At 37.9% G+C, this 23411-nt stretch overlaps 1 protein-coding gene across 1 annotated transcript in view; it reads left to right on the top strand.

The window, feature by feature from the left end:
• LOC121376387 (glycine receptor subunit alpha-2-like) overlaps nt 1-21795 on the top strand; it is a 61075-nt gene extending 39280 nt beyond the window's left edge. The window contains exons 3-10 of the mRNA XM_041504238.1: nt 7477-7580; nt 10413-10483; nt 13184-13251; nt 15775-16001; nt 16829-16911; nt 18212-18343; nt 19821-20200; nt 21102-21795. Coding sequence (XP_041360172.1) covers nt 7501-7580; nt 10413-10483; nt 13184-13251; nt 15775-16001; nt 16829-16911; nt 18212-18343; nt 19821-20200; nt 21102-21251 — 1191 coding nt within the window. The 5' untranslated portion in view covers nt 7477-7500 and the 3' untranslated portion in view covers nt 21252-21795. The remainder of the gene's footprint in view (nt 1-7476; nt 7581-10412; nt 10484-13183; nt 13252-15774; nt 16002-16828; nt 16912-18211; nt 18344-19820; nt 20201-21101) is intronic.
• Nucleotides 21796-23411: the final 1616 nt, after the last annotated feature.

Genomic DNA, 23411 nt, shown 5'->3' on the forward strand with positions numbered 1-23411 from the left:
TGGAGATGGTGCTTGGGGACACATGGAATGCCCTGGTAACGGCCGTTCTGGATTCGCCTGCGTCTAGTCGGCCGATGGCATTGTTTCTCTGCGGTTCACTGAGACGTGGCATGTCCTGGATTGTCAACTGTCGGCCAGATACAGAGGCCAGGCAAGCGAACACCCTGCACTTTTATACTGTCGGTGTTCATGTTGCACGTGCAGACAACGCAAGTGCAGTGGTGACATGGTTTGCACGTGGCTGCGTTTTTGCGAATATTCACATTTTGGAACTTTATTGTACAGTAGCTGCGTTTTATCGAATGTAACCGTGGAAATGTGTTTGGGACATGCAATGACCTTATATTCACAAAGCATGAACCGGTAGGAAACATAAAATCGGAGTTATAACCCATTTGTACCCTTTTGCGTTTCTTTTTTTGAAGAGTATATGTATGTACGTATGTGTTATATTTTCGTTGTGTTCTTAAATTCGTTGTCAGTACTAGTACACAAAGTACACGAAATTAATCCACCACGAAGTAAAATGATTTCACAGTATACCACACGGACTAGTTGTGGTCAGTGCCTGATTTATAAGGGGGCAAAAGGGGGAAATTGCCCCGGGCCCCCCTGCCAGAGGGGCCCCCAGACTAAGGACTTTTTTTTATTTGTAATGTAATTTAATTTCTATGTTGAGGGGCCCCCGAACCTGAAGTGCCCCGGGACCCTGCCCCGGGACCCCCAAGGTCTAAATCCGGCCCTGGTTGTTGTCAACAAACGTCAGCGTACAGTACCCACTGCGAGTCGGGATGTAATAGCAGTCGTGAGAAGCGTAGACGTTGGAGGCAGACTGCGTGTTAGACGAGGTAAACACTTTATGGACATTAAACAGACAGAAGAATCTTTAAGGTCCTTAGTTGGACAACTTAGTCGTTACAGTCCACAAATTAACGGCTGGCGCAATGAGTTCAATTGGTTTTGACTATTTTAAACTGGTTAGGTATTTGCCTGCAAATCCGGATTTATATTTAGCAAGACTAATGGAGGCAGATGGGAATAAAAATGTTTGTGAATTATCAGGGAGACGTTAGCCCTTTAACAAAAGGTTTGAATGCATAATCATTAGAGCTGGTCGTATATGCCGTTCATAATCGGCATCGTGTCAATACCGAGTTACCATACCGAGCAAATATCAAAATATCAAACTTTCGATATTGAAAACAATTCCAAACATTATGAAAGTTACTATAAAGATATATCCAATAACATTACACTGACGCAAACTGACGTACAAGAACTGACAGGAAAACATGTAAATACGATACTTTGTACACATGAAAAGTATTAATCGACAATGCCAAAACAACAGCTTATAATTCTAATATGTATATTACGGAATGATCCAAACATTTTACGGAATAACACGAACGGTCTTCCGTGTTAATTTCCCCCAAAGGCACCAACAAAAGCTCCCCTTTGAAGGACAATTAACACAGAAAATCCAAGTATGTCAAATATTCACATGAACAACTGGATGAATCACTAATTACATAACACTAGTTCAAATAGAATTACACGAAGTTATTGGCCAGATAAGAGAGCAGTTAATAACAACACGTCCTTTCACATACATATCCAACGTCAGACAGAGATTACTACACGAGTACTCGTTGGAGAAGATTAATCTTAAACGAGTAGTCGCCGAATGTGTCTAAGCGAGTTCTTTTTGGAAACCACGATTTGTAAGATAAACTGTCTCCCAATTCTATGTCTTACACACTCTTACAAAAACCAGTTGTAATACAGTTTAAAGAGAAAACACTAAGCAAAATGTCTCAGCATTAGGTTGAAATTGTATAAGTTAATGACATCATAGACATAAATGATGTACTAAAATGACGTCATTCGTTTTATGGTTACTCGGGACACTTAGGTCATGACATCAGAACAGCCAATCACAAACCTCTGAAGTGATCTCCAACATATGTTGAAAACGATATTGATCTACAGCGGGTCATCTCTTACAAGCGTGTGTACGAAATAGTAATATTCAGTGCTTTATTTAACGTTGACCAAGCGAGATGCCGTTTGGTCCCATGCTGTTTACATGAAGATTATTACCAGCGGCAATAGGCTGATTTGCAAATAATGGTGTACAGAAGCAACCAGCTGTGAAATTTCCATTAAAAGTAATTATTTATTAAAGCAAAAATAAATTGAATAGAAATAAAGGAAACCGTAACAAATACATGGTATTATTATGCGAACACATGTTGTAAAATCAATACAATTATCTGCATTGTATGTAAACATGTACAATTGTTCTGATTTACGATATGTAATATTTGTTTATTTAGTATATATAGCCGGTTTGATATTTAAAGTATGACACTGTTTAAAAGGATAGCAGACAGTATAAACAGATACTAAATTAAAACATATATAATCGGTTTGGTATCTAGAGTGTGACAAAGTTCCAGACAGTATAAACAGATACTAAATTAAAACATAAAACGGCCCAGACGGTATAGACAGATATATACTAAATTTAAATATTCATTAACATACAGCATATCATGATTCTAGAACGGCTGTAGCCTAAGCCAGAGAATTCGTATCCTCTGGTCCGTTCACGTCGACAGGTGTGTAATTACGCTGTTTATGTTTAATGTCTATAATGGCTAATGGAATTATCTTTACGTACAAGTGTATATATTTTCTTTTGCCTGAGATATACAATATCTAATACAATATCTAATACAATATTTGGTCGTTTAATATAACATGACATTATTCTATACATCAGCAACTGAAACGGCCCCAAACAACTTAAAGCTGCATTCTCGATTATATTTTATAAATTTTTCTTCTTCCTTTTTTCTTTTTCTTTTTCTACTTCGTTTTTATATTTTTATTTTTTATTTTCTTCATCTTATTATTTATATTTTCTTCTTCAATTTCGTCTTCTTCTTCTTATTATTACATGCTTTTTGCTGTCATAGTTAATCTAGAATATATAAAAATGCTTCCCTAATATTTCGTGTTACATAATATAACATCTTGACAAAATTATATATTTTATGAAGGCAGTAATTAATGGCAATAACGTTTAGTAGCGATAACACATAAGTCTCTTAAAATTGTAGTTGTGTTTGTATTGTGCCTTAGTAAACGATGAATCGTAATTACAATATTTTGAGTGTATCGTTAAATAAAACACTTCTTTCTTTATTGTAAATGTTATAATATCGTGAGGTGAGATTATGAGTTTATCAAAACTGTGGTTGTGTTTGTATTTTACATTAGTAATAATGTTTTGGATAGATGAGATTGTGAGTTTATTAAAACTGCAGTTCTGTTTTTCTGTGCATTAATAATGATGTTATAATAGGTGAGGTGACATTGTGAGTTTATTAAATCTGAACGACAAAACCGCAACATGTGATCAAGGCCGTATCCCTGCACAATGCAGAGTCGAATGGGAATTTGGCAAACTAGTGGTTCATTCTATGAATCTCTAGTGCCTCGTCTATAGGAGGAAATTCTCAGCTTGAGATCTCAGCATTCTTGCACCGCCACAAAGAGGACTACCACTACCAGACTAGTTTACTAAATCAAAACAAGCACCGTTAGTTTACTAAATTGAAACCGGTTGTGTTTGGTATTGTACATTTGTAAACAATGTATGCTACATTAGCAAATGCTGAATTTTACATTAGCAGATGCTGTTTTAATATGGCGACACGAGATTACAGCGTTAATGGGTATAGCATCTTAATGATTTGAAAGCATTCAGTTTCACAGCAGACACCTTCATGATGCTAATGTCCGGCACAACACAATGTTTAGTTAATGAGCATAACTTTGTGACATCCTGACGTGGCAACATGTCTACACCTGAACTAGGCTAATGTACACCACACTGTCAACAGGAGGTGTTCTAAACCCACCACGGCAGTGTCAAACCACTGGAACAGGTTGTTCATACGATAGTTGGCTTAACTTGTGGTTCGCAGAAATGTTCAAATTCAAAGACTGAATCAATACAAGTAATGATTGAAAACATAATATTGAAACTTAATTTACAGCAATCAAGTGTACCCATTCATAAATCAAATCTAAAGTTTATTTTGTGGAAAAATATTTGAAAAGACAATATTAGACTAACCAGGGTTAATTTAACTGTGCTTTGATAAACAGTTTTGTTGTTGAGGGTTGTGTATTGGACCTAATGTTTGCAGACTCATACACAATGCACTCATAATCATGTTTTCACATCTTGAGAAATTAATATAATGGGAACCATATCTTTCACTTTGCTAGTGCTCCTGTGTAGTCAATAATGTTAAAAACTCATTCTGACACATGTTAAATGAGCATTTTGAACTAACTTCCTGTTTAATGTAACTTGCAGACATTTAGTCTCCTTCTTGGATAGAACGGAGCCTTTTTTTTGCAAAATCAGTTCTCTATTTACACATACTCCAATCCACACAAACACACACATATATATGCATAGGAGAGAGAGAGAGAGAGAGAGAGAGAGGAGAGAGAGAGAGAGAGAGAGAGAGAGAGAGAGAGAGAGAGAGAGAGAGAGAGAGAGAGAGAATTTGATTTGAAAATCAAAAGCCATTATCAGTTTGTCCAATTCTATTTTTGATCAAACAATGCTGAAACTGTCGTTCAATAATGCTAAAAGGTTACTTTAAAAATCTCCCCAAAGGCTGTTTAATAATGATCATGACAATAAAAATGTAATATGTGACAATACTTTGCACAGGAACTAATACTTGCTGATGCGGAACATGATTTCCTCCTTACTTTTAATTAGACGCTACAAATGCTTGAAGATTGTCCAGCGACTGGAAGGACGAATAGAACTACTTCCGGATGAATTAAAAGCATCGTTTTCCTGTGTGTAATAGGTCTTCGCGCCAGTGATTCACCCGGCATCGTCTGTGGATCGATACTAATCACACATTCATCCTCCTAAGAAAGATAATGCTGATAAGTGTTACAATAAACCGCGTTTTATGGACATTGTAGTGATTGCGACTGAGCAGTAAGCCTTGGGTCGATTTGTGGACGATATATCTATACATTAGCTGTTAACAAAGTTACGTGTGGAAGTCAGTGACGTCATCTCTATTCTCCAAGTTTCCACAGCATCTGCATCTACTATTTTTGTCAAGCATTGCTAGCCTATAATGTACAGGCTATCTTCCCGCAAGGGCCGCGGAACAGGGGGAGGGCATGAGCCATGACATTTGAACACCTAACAATCTAAAGTTTCTATGAGGAGCGTGTCCGTGAACACCATGATAGGTTTGCTCCCTTTGGGTCCTGGTATCCCCCGGGTCACCACTTTCAAAGATATTCTGCTGATCCTGCTCATATTCACAAGTGTCGCCCATTACTACGTGATAATTTGCCAGTCTTGCATCACTGGCATTCATAAACTAATGAATCAACTGAGTGAATGAACCCAAGCGACTGATCGCCTCTCGGTGGTGCTTTCTGTGACGATTTAGGATAGTTGTTTGGCAAAGAAAAAAGAAGACTGCCCATGTGGATTGTCACGGGGATCCTATAATACCCGTAACTGAATAAAACACGATTATCCAAATATCTCTCCTAACTGTATATCTATTAGATCTCTCTGTATCGGGCAGTGTATACCCTAGTGGCTCGGATCTAGGTATAATCAGAGATAAGATCTTATATTAATATGTGTTATTATAGCACGTTTAGTTCACTAGAAAACACAACAAAAACACAATACACTTTGGAATCTGTATTAATACTACGCTGACAAATGTACTGCCGCAGTAGTTAATTAACAACAATATAATAACAACCCAGAACTAATCACTTAATTAGTTAATCACTAGGTGTCTAGTTTACACAATATTCTAATCACTTCACCGTGACACAACACCCACACGTGTGATAATTGAGAAACGCTTCCAGGGGAACTTAATTAATAAAGGAATTACAACTCTATTCCTACTTGGTTAATTTTTAATTAACCCTTAACTACTCATTCAGTAACCTTGTAATACAAAATTAATACTGGTACCTATCACAATAAAGACAATAACATACAGTTTACCTAGGTCATCTAGGATGACCGGCTAAGCTTTATATTTTTAGAACAGTGAAGCCTACAATTTACTTCGCCAGTTACCAGAAACACTGTCTAAATAATATTGGTATAATACAGTATTAAAATATTTAAAGTCACATCAATCACATCAATGTTATACAACAGAGCAGAAATATATATTTACCAGTCCGGATGGACAACGTTCCCCTGGGTCCTTCCTTTTGGTTCTCCCCGATATCTCTAAAATCCTATCTATTTATTCAAAAATCTGTGAGACAGCGAATATCGCCTGGGGACACAACGCGGCACCTCACCTACCATGTGAATTTGCCCCAACTCCCAGAGACGGTATTTTTCCTTAGATGGCCAGACTTACTGTCGCCTAGTTCGCCAAAAATCACGGTCGTAAAACCGCACTATCGTAGGTATTACGTAACTACTGGCCACATGGCCTCCACATCTGGTCTAAGTGTGTATTAGGGGGGTGCGGTCGCGCGGAGGTATTACGTAACAAGGTGCCCACCTAGTCTAAGTGTATATTGGGAACAGCTCGACCACCGTCGCGCGGTGGTATTACGTAACCACGCTGCACACAGCCCTCTAAAACCATTAATATCGCCACAGGCGAAAAAAAAAATAAGAGCATGTTCCGTCACATGGATACTAAAGCACTAGTTTCCATCCTTAACAAGCAAACATCAAATAATACATAGCTGGATAAACAAGGCCTGGGGGATGGAATGTAATTTAACAGTGATGGTCGTTGTTTTAATTTAGTTAAATACACCAGTGTGAAATTGTTATATTGTTATTGTGTAAGAGGCAGTCTATATTGTTATTGTGTATTGTTTTTTACAAGAGGCAGAGTCCTATATTGTTATTGTGTATTTTTTACAGGACGCAGAGTCCTATATTGTTATTGTATATTTTCTACAAGAGGCAGAGTCCTATATTGTTATTATGTATATTTTTACAGGACGCAGAGTCCTATATTGTTATTGTGTATTTTCTACAAGAGACAGAGTCCTATATTGTTATTGTGTATTTTTATAGGACGCAGAGTTCTATATTGTTATGGTGCATTTTCTACAGAAGGCAGAATCCTATATTGCTATTGTTTATTTTCTACAAGAGGCAGAGTCGTATATTGCTATTATATAATTTCTTCAGAAGGCAGAATCCTAGTTTGTTATTGTGGGGCTTTTTCAGGAGATATTCTTATATTGTCATGTATATTTATACAGGATGATAGTCCCATATTGTTACTGTGTATTATTATTAGTGTGTATTTTTTTCAGGAGATATTCTTATATTGTCAGTGTATACTTATACAGGATGATAGTCCCATATTGTCACTGTGTATTATTATTAGTGTGTATTTTTTACAGGTAGCGTGAGACTGAATAAAGCACATGCCGATTGTGATCCTTGTTCTTCTTCTGGGACATATTTCTGAAGGCAGTCAACATGAGGTACACGGGGGAATGTCTAGGTACGTATGTCATTGGTACCTCACTCACAGGTCTACCAACCCCCTCGAAAGCCTAAAACAAAAACCGAACCCTCCAAAACAAACACCACAACAAAACACAATTACACCCCCCAAAAACACCAAACAACCAAACAACAACAACAACAACAACAAAAACGACGACGACACAACAACAAAAACGACGACGACACAACAACAGTAACTACAAACACAACAACAACAAACAAAAACAATAACAAATAAATCCAGAAAAACAACATGACCATGACCTAACATTAAGGATTGTTATTCGGTTTGGCCTAGGTGACAACCACCACAAAGACGGCAGCAACACCACCAATAATAATAATAATAATAATAATAATAATAATAGAGAAGAATAATAATATGATAATAATGATGGTGGATATTGTGATACCTTAATTACGGTATGGTAAAAAAAAAACCTCAAAACCAACACTGGCCCGCACAGTAAGACTACACAACCTTAAATCACAGATATTCTGTTACAGACAGAAGCGTGTGTGATTTCACATGTTGTGCGCGGTTTGCAATAATATATCAAATACGTTTTAACATTAACGATGATAAATGAATCTTGCGCCTGTTATACCACTGACAAAATATATGATTTACATCGCAGCGGACGGAGGGAAATACACAACGGAAACCGATTCTCAACTGAATATTCTATTCATATCGTACTACAGTGAAACACAAACACACCTACAGAAACATACAGTTTTCCACTGTTAGTTTTTCTCTGTACAATTGTGCATACTACTTCTTTGATTGTTGGTCTTACAACAACAATATTAGCAATACTCGAATAGCTAGAGCTATCTGTGTTGTGAAGAGACGGCACATGTTTTGCTTCTTCAAATAACTGGTTAAGAGGCAAGCTTTCCTTTTTAAAGACAAATAAGTGTTTCCATGGTGCAGTTGATTCCGTAGTTCTTGATGCTTACCCATTTTATTCTCCATGTAATAATACTTTGCGTATTTAGTCATAACCGTTTCGACGCTACAAATGCTTTTGTATTTATTTATTTATTATCCTAGCATACAGCGAAATTATAAAATTTGACAGCTCTGCATATGCCCCTTTTGAGTTTCACCGTCTCAGAAAGACCTGCATTGGCCCCTAAATATATATATATATATATATATATAATAATATAATTAAAACGGTTTATAAGTCACACTGCGACCTTTTATAGCAAGTAGACGTTATAAAGAGGTAACATTAAAACTAGTGCCCGTCGCGGAGAGGAAAAAAAGAAACAAAAGAAATGTTTTATTTAACGACGCACTCAACACATTTTATTTACGGTTATATGGCGTCAGACATATGGTTAAGGACCACACATATTTTGAGAGGAAACCCGCTGTCGCCACTACATGGGCTACTCTTCCGATTAGCAGCAAGGGATCTTTTATTTGCGCTTCCCACAGGCAGGATAGCACAAACCATGGCCTTTGTTGAACCAATTATGGATCACTGGTCGGTGCAAGTGGTTTACACCTACCCATTGAGCCTTGCGGAGCACTCACTCAGGGTTTGGAGTCGGTATCTGGATTAAAAATCCCATGCCTCGACTGGGATCCGAACCCAGTACCTACCAGCCTGTAGACCGATGGCCGTCGCGGAGAGGAGGTCGTTATACAAAGTGTTTCTGAAAGCAAGTTCGCATATAAAAAATTATGACTTCTTTAAATATGGCCGACTAGGATAAGGTGTTATATATAAACGACGTCTATAAACCCGTACAGCGTAATCGGGGTCCATAAGCGTAAGGGCTCCCATTTTTGTAAGGGAGTTGAAAACGAATTACTAGCAATTTTACATAGAAAACAAATGTTTCGGGTAGAATGATGGAAATACATAGTAAAAAGGCTTCATGGCCCCGTTCCACGAAGCGATCTTAGCGCTAAGATCACCTTAAATGCATAACTACCTAATTCACTTAAGATGATCTTAATGCTAAGATCGCTTCGTGGAACGGGGCCCAGGTTAGCACATTTTGTCCAAGTATGTCTATCATTTTTGCCCGAATTTGATAATTTTCTCCAGCACTAGGAGGGGAGTTGCCCTCTGTCCCCACCCCGGTCTCGTACTCTTATGTCGGAGCTGTATCTCTGTGCAATGCACAGTCGAATGGGCATTGGGCAAACATATTCCTTTGAATCCCGACTTCTAACCAGCCCATCCATGATAAAGTCGTTTCATGTCTAGACTACAAATTAACCACGTGAAATAGAAATAGATCAGAAGACCAATTAAGGTCATTACCAACGGATAAAAACTTTAGCATTTTATAAAGTATTTGTCGTTATTATTCTACTACTGCGATTAACACAGCAATTTAGCGACTGAGGAGAGACGAGTGTTAAAATATGTATAAGCTGGCAAGCAAATATTCACCAATAACCGTAAACCTTTATTCCGTGCTGATTGATGAACGACGTAGATAACATGTTTTTCTCGAGGATGACTGCAATAATAATACTGATCTCATAAATGGTACACATTAATAGAGACATGACACAAAAATAGCGTGAACTTTGTAATTATGAAGAGTTATCGTTGAACTAGTATTGGCAGGTGGGGTGGTGGCCCCAGCCACCTTATTGCTAGTACTATCAGAGATTACCAAAAGGTTTCATCTGAAACCACAAATGAAAGTATGCCGTCGGTTTCTTACTTTCCGAGGGACATGATAAGCATCTTCATGTGTACTGATATAGAATTTTGGATATGCTAAATAATTTTGTAATTTTGATTGTTCAATGAAACATAACATTTTACCATTAAATGTGTTTACATTACAGGCGAGAAGTACTGGCCTCCCTCTTAAATGATGAGTATTACGACCCAAGAATTCCACCTGATTTCGAACAAGGTACTAGATGTTTCTGTTTGTGATTCAAGAGTGCGCGTCATCACATATCTCTCTGTCTCCCTCTGCGTCTCTCTGTCTCTGTCTGTCTGACTCTGTCTCTCTGTCTCTCTCTCTGTCTCTCTCTCTCTCTCTCTTACTCTCTCTTTCTCTCTCTCTCTCTCTGTCTCCCTCTGAGTATCTCTCTCTCTCTCTCTCTCTCTCTCTCTCTCTCTCTCTCTCTCTCTCTCTCTCTCTCTCTCTCTCTCTCTCTCTCTCTCTCGCTGTCTCCTCTTTCTCTCTGTGTCTTACTCTCTCTTTCTCGCTGATTCTCTCTTTGGCTGACCCCCACTCCCTATCTCTCTCCTCTCCCCCCTCTCTTTCCACCCTCTCTCTCTCTCTCTCTCTCTCTCTCTCTCTCTCTCTCTCTCTCTCTCTCTCTCTCTCTCTCTTTCTCTCTCTCTCTCTCTCCATTGTGAGCTCTGTCTGCTGCAGGTTTCAATTTGTCAAGCCGGTCATGGGATTGGCATAGGGATGTAGTGTCCCACAGAGAACACACCTGACAGCGATTCGTGTATACAAACAATCGCAACCTTGCCAAAATACCCTCTCTACTCTGTCACGTGCGAAGATACGATTATCACTGTGATGTCACAGAACTACAAGTTAGACTCGACTGTCGTTTGTTTTCCCAGCACACACCTACTCATTGAGTCGACGATAACGGCTCACTCGACTGTCTTGTCGGTAGGTGTGTGTCGGGCATTACAGTACGTTTTATAATTCTCATTACATATATTTGTTTATCTCTCAAATTTTCAGACATTTATCGATTTGAGTATTTATTTTAATATGTTCCAAGCAAGGATATTTTAAAATATAGCTATTTTAAATGGACGAATTGCATGTTATGTACGCATGAATGTTGAATCAGGACATGGCAGTATTAGTAAATTAATTGTAGTATGAGAAATAGCTCCTGTAATAGTAGTAGTAGTAAGCAGTAAAACAGTAACAACAACAATTACCACCACAACAACTACTGCTACTACAGCTACTACTGCTATTACTGCTACTACTACTATACTATACAATAGTAGTGATAGTATTTGTGATGTAGTAGTAGTATAGTCATAATAGTAGTAGTGGTACTAGTAGTGGTGATGGTGGTGGTGCTGCTGCTGGTAGTAGTGGTGGTGGTGGTGGTAGTAGTAGTAGAAGTAGTAATAGTAGTAGTAGTAGTAATAGTAGTAGTAATAGTAGTAGTGGTGGTAGTGGTAGTTGTAGTTGTAGTAATAGTAGTAGTAGTAGTAATAGTAGTAGTAATAGTAGTAGTAATGGTAGTGGTAGTAGTAGTAGTAGTAGTAGTAGTAGTAGTAGTGGTAGTAATAGTGGTAGTAATAGTGGTAGCGGTAGTGGTAGTAGTAGAAGTAGTAGTAGTAGTAGTAGTAGTAGTAGTGATAGTGGTAGTTGTAGTAGTAATAGTAGTAGTAATGGTAGTAGTAGTAGTAGTAGTAGTAGTAGTAGTAGTAGTAATAGTGGTAGTGGTAGTGGTAGTGGTGGTAGTAGTAGTAGTAATAGTATTAGTAATAGTAGTAATAGTAGTGGTAGTAGTAGTGGTAGTAGTAGTAGTAGTAGTAGTAGTAGTAGTAGTAGTAGAAGTAGTAGTGGTAGTAATGGTAGTGGTAGTAGTAGTAGTAGTAGTAGTAGTGGTAGTAATGGTAGTGGTAGTGGTAGTAGTAGTGGTAGTAGTAGTGGTAGTAGTAGTAGTAGTTGTTGTTGTTGTTATTATGGTTGTTGTGGTGGTAACCGTGAATCGGTCTATTATATTAGCGTGGAATGGTTTCTGCACACGCGCATTGTAATGTAGGCTACACTCGATTTGATGAAACAATGTTTTACCTTGTTCACTTTATTGTTAAAATCAATCAACAAATGTGAATATCCATGCCATTTTCTGTTGTGAAGAGATTACATGCATGTCAAAGTCGAATGTTGACATTCTTCATCTACTTCCGTAAACCGGGCTATTGTTTTTCAAGAGTGACGCGTGTCACGTGACGTCACCAAAAACTCTATTGCAATGAATCTGGGAAACAGACGAGATAATGACAGCGGTGTGAAACTGTTGTTTATTTAGGTTTGTTTAATATTACACGACATTTAATATAGTGTGCACAGTGAAAAATGGCGGTCGTGTATACATTTCCCTATGTATAAAAATATTTTGAATGTCTACTTGTCTTTTCCTCATTTGTGCACTTTGTTTTTGGGTAGATTTTCATAATTCAACAAAAGTAGTTTGTTTTGTTTAACGACACCACTAGAGCACATTGATTTATTAATTTTCGGCTATTGAATGTCAGACATATGGTCACACAGTCATAGAGAGAACACCCGCTACATTTCTTTCCATTAGTAGCAAGGGATCTTTTATATGTACCATCCCACAGACAGGATAGCACATACCACGGCCTTTAATATACCAGTCGTGGTGCACTGGCTGTAACGAGAAATAGCCAAATGGGCCCACCAACTGGGATCGATCCTAGACTGACCGCGTTACCACTGGTCTACGTCCCAACCCCTGGGTTCAATCAAATGCAGATTCCTTAAAAACAAGTCGAATGTAAATAGACCGGTTTATGGGGTAGGCCAGTTCACGGTTTTTCACGATACTAATACTTATTATCTATTGTAACGGTACTATTTTATTTTTCCTAGACTACCCCACCAACGTCACACTTCAGCTCCATATTCTCAATGTCGACTCTATCAACGAAGGATCTCTGGTAAGAAAGCTGATCAATACTTATCAATGCTTGCTTCTTTTCATATAACGCCGACTTATAATACCAGCGAACTCCTGGCTTAAACGTGCTAAAATAACCAGCAGTATCTTTGCTATAGTAAATAATATAGTGTGTACATTTACATCGGAGAAGTGCTTGATCTCATAGCAATATGACCCCCTCCCCCGCCCACCCAGTTTCACCTACTAAACAACTGTTTAGACTATAAGTTAAAGTTTGTTTTGCTTAACTGGGGCACATTAATTTATTAATTCAATATTGGATGTCAAACATTTGGTAATTTAAAATGTAATTTTAGAGAGGAAACATCCCTTACTTATTTTGAATAGTATAATAATGTTAAAAGTTTAAAGTTTGTTTTGTTTAACGACATCACTAGAGCACATTGATTTATTAATCATTGGCTATTGGGTGTCAAACATTCGGTAATTTTGACATATAGTCTTAGAGAGGAAACCCGCTACATTTTTGCATTAGTAGAAAGGGATCCTTTATCCGCAACATCCAAAATACAGGATAGAACATACCACGGCCTTTGATATACCAGTCGTGGTGGACTGGCTGTGACGAGAAATAGCCCAATGGACCCACAAACGGGGATCGATCCTAGACTGACCGCGCACCAGGCGAGCGTTTTGCCACTGGGATACGATACCCACCCCTAGGTTTACACTAATGAGACACGTATATTAACTCTGGACCTAACAGTTCTTTAAATATCGGTAACACACTGACTTGTCTAGATTTATTACCTAGGCCGTCAGTGCTTTTGTTTCGGTTAATTAGTGTCAGTGATTTAGAAACAGCTGAAAACAGATTGTATCTGTGACATGATATATTTGCCCACACAGCCTCAGTATGTCGGCGGGCCTGCTGGTGATTTAATGACACGGCCTGTCATACAATATAACTTTACTCTACATTCATTAAGTTTGGCAAATGATTTAATAAAGTCCTGTCATATGTTGTTTTCATGTAAATGTAGTTAACAATTTAGTGTATAAAGGTAGGAAAAAGCAAAATGAATCGTGTTATGCCTCCAGCTGCCCCCAAAGCCACATTTTCTTACGTTATTCGAATAGCTACTTTGAAGGGAGTATATTGTACATTATGTGAGAGCTACGTCATTATTTCATTGAAATACTTTGATAAGACATACGAGGGCATGTTCATGAGGTCGAGCGCTCGCAATCACTCACTAGATTGCTTTTTTTTTTTTTTTGCGCCTAATGTTAAATGGATGCGGTAAAATAAAATTCGATGGAAATCAGTAAAATTGTTTACTAGCGCAAATCCGTTCCATACCGCACCATTGCGTACAATAAGGCACCATAACACGTAGCAGAACGTAACTAACAGAATAGAACAGAACATATCAAGGCCGAGTTCAGCCAGACAGAGCAGAAAAATGAAAGAAAGAAGTGTTTTATTTAACGACGCACTCAACACATTTTATTTACGGTTATATGGCGTCAGACATATGGTTAAGGACCACACAGATTTTGAGAGGAAACCCGCTGTCGCCACTACATGGGCTACTCTTCCGATTAGCAGCAAGGGATCTTTTATTTGCACTTCCCACAGGCAGGATAGCACAAACCATGGCCTTTGTTGAACCAGTTATGGATCACTGGTCGGTGCAAGTGGTTTACACCTACCCATTGAGCCTTGCGGAGCACTCACTCAGGGTTTGGAGTCGGTATCTGGATTAAAAATCCCATGCCTCGACTGGGATCCGAACCCAGTACCTACCAGCCTGGAGCAGAAAAATGTTCGCTATATATTGGTTTATGCGTTTCACTCTATGCGAAATGGCCACATCGGTAACCATTCAAATCGTTCGCTAACGTTAGCGAAACGTTTGCTGGCTGAATTTTGGGCAGGGCTTGTACTTATAAAACTTTAGAGTCTAGACTCAAATATGTAATGACGACACGCATACAGTTTGTATGGCGTTGCCATAGTGTTAGTTAAAGTCTCAAATACATACTATTAGTGTTGATTCTAGACTCTAAAAGGTTTATAAACACCAGATTAGGTCAGTGAACAGCATATAACATAAAATTACATTACAGAAAATTACAACCATGTCTTGGGCAGAACTCTCTGGCGAAATCAGAGGTTATGACCACAACAGGCGTGCTTGAACAATTATCTGATGGACGCATGTCAAACATTACCTGCATCCACACTACAAAACAACACGTTACAACATAACATAACACAGCACAGCACAGCACAGCGCAATATTGCGCAGCACAGCACAGCACAGAACAGCACAGTAGTGCGCAGCACAGAACAGCACAGTCGGTTTAACAGGCTGTTGAAAATTCCGGTGACCTGGGGCCTAATTCACAAAGCTCTCTTATGCTCTGCTAGACAACAAAGCATCCTCTTTGCAAGTCGTTTAGCATTGCACTGCGATATCGCAAAGTTGCAAGAGTTTAGTGAATTAGGCCCCAGTTCATGAGATGCATTTCTAAAAATGACTATTTCCCACAGGACTACTCCATCAACCTCTATCTGCGACAACAGTGGACAGACCCTCGGCTGGTCTTCCTCGGATACAACAAATCCATCTGGCTCGAGCTGGACACCAGGATGTTGCAGAACGTCTGGGTTCCAGACGTGTACTTCCGCAACGAAAAGAAGGCCACCTTCCACAACGTGACCGTTCCCAACCGTCTGCTCCACATCTACAGGAACGGCACGGTCAGCTACAGCTTACGGTAAGGTTGATCAACGTTGAAGAGATGTCGCCCAGTGGTAAAGCGCTCGCTTCATGCACGGTCGGTTTGGGATCGATCCTCTTTCGGTGGGCCCATCGGGATATTTCTCGTTCCAGCCAGTGCACCACGACTGGCATATCAAAGGCCGTGGCATGTGTTATCCTGTCTGTGGGATGGTGCATACAAAAGATGTCTTGCAACTAATGGAAAAATGTAGCGGGTTTCCTCTCTAAGACTATATGTCAAAACTACTGAATATTTGACACCCAATAGCCAATGATTAATAAATCAATGTGCTCTAGTGATGTCGATAAACAAAACAAACTTTGAACTGTTAATACTATTATACTATTCAAAATAAGTAAGGGATATTCAAACAAAATACAAACTAGAAATATTGTAGAGACCGAATTATTGTCTATATATGACTAAATTATTTGCATTGCTATTTCATTTAAACTTTCTTCATGCTTATATCCAATTAAGGTTCAAGCACGCTCAGCTATCTGTCCAAGACAGTGGATTAGTTATTAGTGGTTAGTGAGAGAGAAGAGGGTGTAGTGGTCTGAGTTGTTAAAACTCGCTCTGGGTGGGAGCAGGTAACAGGCTGCGAACGCTATACCTATCAACCTTATGTTCAATGGCTTAACCACAACACCACGGAAACAGTGTGTTCCGGACGGAAGAGGGGGGGGGGGGGGGGGGGGGGGGGGGGGGGGGGGGGGGGGGGGGGGGGGGGCGGTATGGTGAGAAAAGAGAGAAGCAGAAGTGTTGTCTATAATGTGCTGGACTGTGTTCAAATAAACATTTATATGGTTTCCTTTCAGACTATCTTTGACATTGAGTTGTTACATGGATCTTAAGAGATATCCATTTGATGTACAAGAATGTCCAATCATCTTGCAGAGTTGTAAGTGAAACGACTTCTTAATACAACCTCCCAGTACTGCACGTTGTTTTTGTCTAATCACTAATATGGCGTAACAGGTGTCGTTAGGTGGTCTCTAGTATAATGATACGATTTTCGCTGTAACTGCATTTAATTGGAACAGTTTCAGAGCCGTACATAGTTTAAAATAACCAGGGGGCTCTAAAGTTATTTTATCGAGGGGGCTGCGCCTATGCCCCCCCCCCCCCCCCGGAACTGCCCCGAGTTTGGGTTTTAGTCTTGCATATAGACAATGCATTTAATTTCATAAAGACACTTCCATAAAAAAGTATTTGTCTATATTACACACCAGATTATTTCCTTCTTTATATCTGAACAGAAAATATATAACGGTCACCCACTCATAAACCATATTTTACGGTAAGAACTGCACCGCTTAATGTAGTTACTACAGGTTGCTATCGCTCAGGGGTCCAAGACAAAAGGGCACATATACCAACTCCCTGAAAAGGGCACTTCAATGGAAATTATAAACAAATTGTTAAAATGGGGCACTTTATTGTGTTTGTTTAGAGTGGGACAGAGTTAACACTGCACTCGGGAACTGGATTAATACTAATATTTGTTTTTAATGTATATGAAAAACGCATTATTAGTCCATCAATCAATATATGGTATAACTATCATAAATAGCAATAGTAATGAAATTAACAGTATTTGATCAAAGTTTAGACAGGAATAACATCAAAAATGTTGAAAAATATAATTAGTGGAACATAGTAATTTGGCTTAAAGTTAGATTAGTCTGAGCACTGAAGTCATAACTAATATATTTGACAACGTACTTCCCAGGGCATTTTGTGCCTAAAGTGGAAGCTCAATTGATGTTATATAATTTGAGGATGCTGATCAAAAAAAAGAAATACCATCTTTATATTTCCATTTTTCTCCATTAAAATTCAAGATGGCCGCCACCTTATAAACTAAAAAATAAAATGTAATGTATAGGCTTCTAATTGAAGTGTATTCATAATGTTAATAGTTATTCCTATGTTCTATATGTCTAAGGATATACATGGTACCTTTACAGTGTTTTAGTTAAATAAATATAAAAGAAATTCAAAATGTCTGACAATATAACAACAAATTGTAACTATATTTTAAAATTAATCTTATTTTGGCTTCTAGCTGTCTAGATAACATTATTAGTTATAAATGCACCTCTGTTTCATGGAGATGGAGATACCTTTTACCATGCTTCTATGAAATATTATATATGTATCAGTGTGCTTTTATGTAATGGATTATGTTTGTCTTCCAGATACGTACACCGTAGACAACGTGGTTTTCCACTGGGCACCAGAAGATGCTATCTCTTACACGAATCCTTTAAATATTCCACAGTTTAAATTTGTAGGGTACGAACTACAGGACTGCACGTATATTTTCGAAAGTAAGATAGATCAATTCTGACTAACCAGAAAATAATGCATAATCATGCTAATCACACCGACTGTCAAAATAAATCATGATATCTTAAGTAAATTCAGTTATAAGTATGGCGAGTGTCTATTTATATAAATATATACAGTAATATTCTTGTATATGATACGGCACCGAGCCGATGTTACGAGCCGATATTAAAATATCCTATATTTGTTTACTGACTTGATAATGCATGTAATGGTGTTTATGGGTGTTACTGAAAATGACCAAGCTGTTAACGACTGAGTAGTATAAGTGTGCTTGTATGTCGGTAAACATTTAATTTCAACTTATTTCCGTGCTTATATCCAGTTAAGGTTTAAGCACGCTGTCCTGGGCACACACACACCTCAGCTATCTGGGCTGTCTGTCCAGGAGAGTGGGTTAGTTATTAGTTTGTTAGTGGTTAGTGAGAGAGAAGCTTACACCTACCCATTGAGCCCTTAAGAATTCGCCCTGGGTGGGAGCCGGTACCGGGCTGCAAACCATGTACCTACCAGCCTGTAGACCGATGGCTTAACCACTGCGCCACCGAGGCCGGTGTCGGTAAACAAATATTGATTTTGTTTTCACGAATCTGCAAGAATAACATATCCCGAAGCGAAGTACATGCAACACATGTTGCAGATTAGCCGTACTCGTTTGCTCAAATTTGATTATCACAACATCGTCAGTGATTGGCAAAGACACCAGAGGCAACACTGAGTATTGACACCATTTCGGATTTTGTTGACATAAAGCCAATATTTAGCATTTGAGGTACTTATAAATTCATAATAAATATGCTATGAAGATGGTTCAATTAATTGCTTCAGGCACAACTATTCTAATTAATAACTACATTTGACCTATGTTGAATATATTATTGGACAATTGCATTGTGTCTGGTTTCGCTATTTTGAAGGTGTTTTCGTCAGCTCGCAAAGTAAAATAAAAATATGTTTTAGTAACGAATTGGTGAATAAATCCAATAAGGAATTTGTAGTGTCATGTCAGAAGTGATCACAGTCACTTAAAAAACACCAATATTTACTTAGGATAGATTGTTAAATGTTCGTAAGGTTCCGTCATCAGAAAAAAAATTCCCACAAGTTAACATCATCAGATTAACATTTCACAAATGTTAATAATATAGTTTGTCATACATATTATTATTATATTATGATTCCACTCATGTTAAATCTGGCAGAAATCAGAACCCGTGCGCACGATGGACGTGCCTGAACCTTTAGTTGATACTGGTACGTTAAAATAGTTTTCCTTCTTCCTTCGTTCCAAGTTTGTTTATTATAAAATTCTACATATGTAACACAAAATACTAATGTTCTAACATTTCTAAACATACTGAAACACCAGTTTTTTTTTTTTTTTTTTTTTTTTTTTTTAGAAAGGAACACAAAAACAAGAACAGAATTTACTCAAATATTTTGTGTTTTTCTTTTCAGACAGATTCGCATGTATTAAAGCCGATTTTAAACTCGAGCGAGAATTTGGTTTCTTCCTCATCCAAGTTTACACTCCCAGCACTCTCATAGTGATTCTGTCCTGGATATCGTTTTGGATCGACATCGAGGCTGTTCCTGCACGCATTTCATTGGGTGTCCTCACCGTTCTCACCATGACGACGCAGAGCGCAGGCGCACAGGCTTCTTTACCTAAAGTGTCCTACATCAAAGCCGTCGACATCTGGATGTCCACGTGCATGTTCTTCGTCTTTGGCGCGCTCCTGGAATTCGCATACGTCAACGTGTTGTCAAGGCGCGTCCAAGCTCTCAGACTCAGAAGTCAAGAAAAACGGCGTGCGAAAAGAGAGTTAACTCCCATGGTAAGTCAAGCGATTTCGCTTTCATATTTCCATTCTGAATAGGCCAAACAGGACATAGTCATTATGGCAAATCAGGAAATGTTAGCGAACATACAGTTTTAGAGAATTTAGCGAGGTCATACAAGACACCAATATTTGATGACGCTAAAGTTAAAGGGACGTACAATAGACTGTTCTAAAAACATGTGTGCGATTGTTTTGTTGGTGATTAAATAAACACCTAACAATGGTTATATGCTATTGTTTAAACCAAAAGGATAGCAAACAACAATAGTTAAATTTCTGTTGACTGTAACCTGCATAACATCAAAATTTGATAAAATTATTACTTCAGCTGATCCTACAATTCAGTTTCCGATATGACAACCTCGCTAAAGTTTTATGTCGCTACATATATGTCACTGATTTGGATTTAACTAAATTGTAAGATCGCTAATATTTTATTATCAACATTTAACAGTATATACAAAAAATAATGTATGATTTGTGGATCATGACTATTGAGTTATTTGGGATGAATAGGGGTAGTAAATTGATATTATTGGCTTAGTCACAATTTTAAATTGAAATTATCCAGAATTAGTCTGCTATCATAATGAGTAATGTAAACGTAAAACTGTATAACGAAAAGAAAAGGTAAAAAAAGGATAAACTTTGCACTGGGAAGGGGTTGAGATTACCTTCAGCTAACTACTATACTGGTTTCTAAAATAATATATTTATTATCTTGATTATCTTGATTATTATTATTATTATCTTGATTATTATTATTATTATTATTATTATTATTATTATCTTGATTATTATCTTGATTATTATTATTATTATTATTATTATTTTAATGGAAATAGCTCGGGTTTTTTGTTTGTGTTTAATAAGCCATTTGAGTGTTAATTTACAGGCAGATGTTGCAAATGAACCAGAAGACGAAATACCCGTTCCCAGGTTTTCGGCGAGACAAATAGATAAAGTCTCTAGAGTTGTTTTTCCTTCATTGTTTTCTATCTTCAACATTGGCTACTGGTCTTGGTATCTAATTCATTTTACATAACTAGTCTACGACAAGTATGTAATCTGTTATATCGAGAGTATGAATTTGCGCGCGCGTGTGTGTACGTGCGTAATCGTTTTTAATATTACATTAGCAGCCTGTTGTGTATATGTATCAGTGTGTACATACAATTGGTGATATATTCCATTAATGATCTCTGTTCTTACCACAATATTTGTGGTATATAGTTTATGAAAGGAAGTGAAAAAAAAAATCAACAACGAAAGCAAATAAAAGAGTGATAAAGCGAATGAGGTAGACGGTGAGACTTAAGGAAGGAAGATGTATGTGTGTTTGTTTGTGTTTGTGTGTGTGTGTGTGAGAGAGAGAGAGAGAGAGAGAGAGAGAGAGAGAGAGAGAGAGAGAGAGAGAGAGAGAGAGAGAGAGAGAGAGAGAGAGAGATGTGGGTCAAGGTTAACTGGAATGTTGAATGATATAAGACACTCCTGAAATTATCCAAACAGTAAAGAATATGAAGCATTCCTGTGATATGCGGTGTTGTAATAGACCTTGAATATTGTAAATAATAAATATCTTTGCACTATTTTGTTTTGTGTATTCGTCTTTGAGATTACGTCTTTTGAAAGGAATTGACTTGCTGAATGAGCCATCAACTTGACTATGTCTCCGAAGTCAAATTTTTTTCCAAATGCCCATTCAACTCTGCATTGTGCAGATATACGGTCTTGATCGTGGACAACGGTTTTGTAGTTCCAATTACTCCAGGATGTCTTTGACGATTTCTGCTTCAGACATCTTTATTATGATTTTAAGAGCATCAAATCACGTTATTGTTTTCATCAGAACCAAATAAAAAAAACACACAACCCCCCCCCCCCCTCCAAATAAACAAAAACCCACACACCAATAAATAAACAAACACAACATACAAACAAAAAAGTTATAAAAACAAGTTAACAAACAAACCACCAATAACAACAAAAACAACAAAAGCACACCTCGTGCAGCCCCCTCTCCAACAAAAACCTCTTACGGTGAAAAAAGACGCAACCCAAAGACCCCCCAAATGAAGGGTATCTATGTTTAGCAACATGTATCCACCCATCTGTCCATCCATCCATCCATCCATTCATCCATTCCAAATACCCAATCGCTGGGTGAGTGCAAGAATGTTGTATATACAAAATTCCCATTTTGAGAAAACGAGCATTAAAAATTAATATCGCTGGGTCAGTGCAAAAATGTAGTATCTACAAAATGTTGATAAATAAGGTCTTAATTTTCACAATGTAATGGACCCTATATGTTCCAGAGCAAAAATGTTGTATGTTCATATAACAGGTCTGGTTGCTTAATTTGAAGTCAGCTAAACTGTTGTAAATGTATTGTAGTTGACTCGGAGCGAAAGTGTTGTAAGTGTTATATCAGTGTATGCTGCTTCAGATTTTGGAGGAAACTATCAAAAGAAGAATACAAAAAGTCATGGCTTCCGCGATTATTTTATTATTTTTTAATGCTCGTTTTCTCAAAATGGGAATTTTGTATATACAACATTCTTGCACTCACCCAGCGAAATGATCTCTTCAGCTTCAGTATCGGTTAAGTCTCAACATGGTACAGCAGCAGGTGTTTTAAACTAGCACCATGGAACCTTTTATAAGGCCGTATTTCAAACACATGCCAATCACGCAGCACTGGCAGGAACGACCATCGCAATGTTTTGGTAGACAAATAGGTTCAGTATGCTGCTCACCAGAGACAAGATGTATAGGAAAGTCAAAGTGAATCGTTCAAAGTTCAAGCAACATTCATCTTGGGTTTTTAGGCGATCATTGGCATGTGGCATCTGAGGATTTTGGAGTGTTTATTTGTCTTACATAAGAAAATATCGAGCAAATGCTACAAATACAATACAAGGGGTGTGTGTTAGGAAATGCATGTTTTATTGAAACGTAAAGGACGACTGCACCTATACATGCCATAGAGACTTGTACACTATGCATGGAATGACGATGCTAGTACAACCTGTGTTCATACATATATTCCTCTGCAGTTCAAATAGGCGTGCCTGGGCACACAATAGAAGAAGCTTCATTCCATGTAATTTTTCTTTAAGAAATTCAATTAACTACAGCTATTAATGATGATGATGATGGTGGTGGTGGTGGTGGTGGTGGTGGTGTGTGTGTGTGTGTGTGT

This window comes from Gigantopelta aegis, chromosome 6, assembly GCF_016097555.1.
Source record: "Gigantopelta aegis isolate Gae_Host chromosome 6, Gae_host_genome, whole genome shotgun sequence".
In the NCBI taxonomy this organism is placed as follows: domain Eukaryota; kingdom Metazoa; phylum Mollusca; class Gastropoda; order Neomphalida; family Peltospiridae; genus Gigantopelta; species Gigantopelta aegis.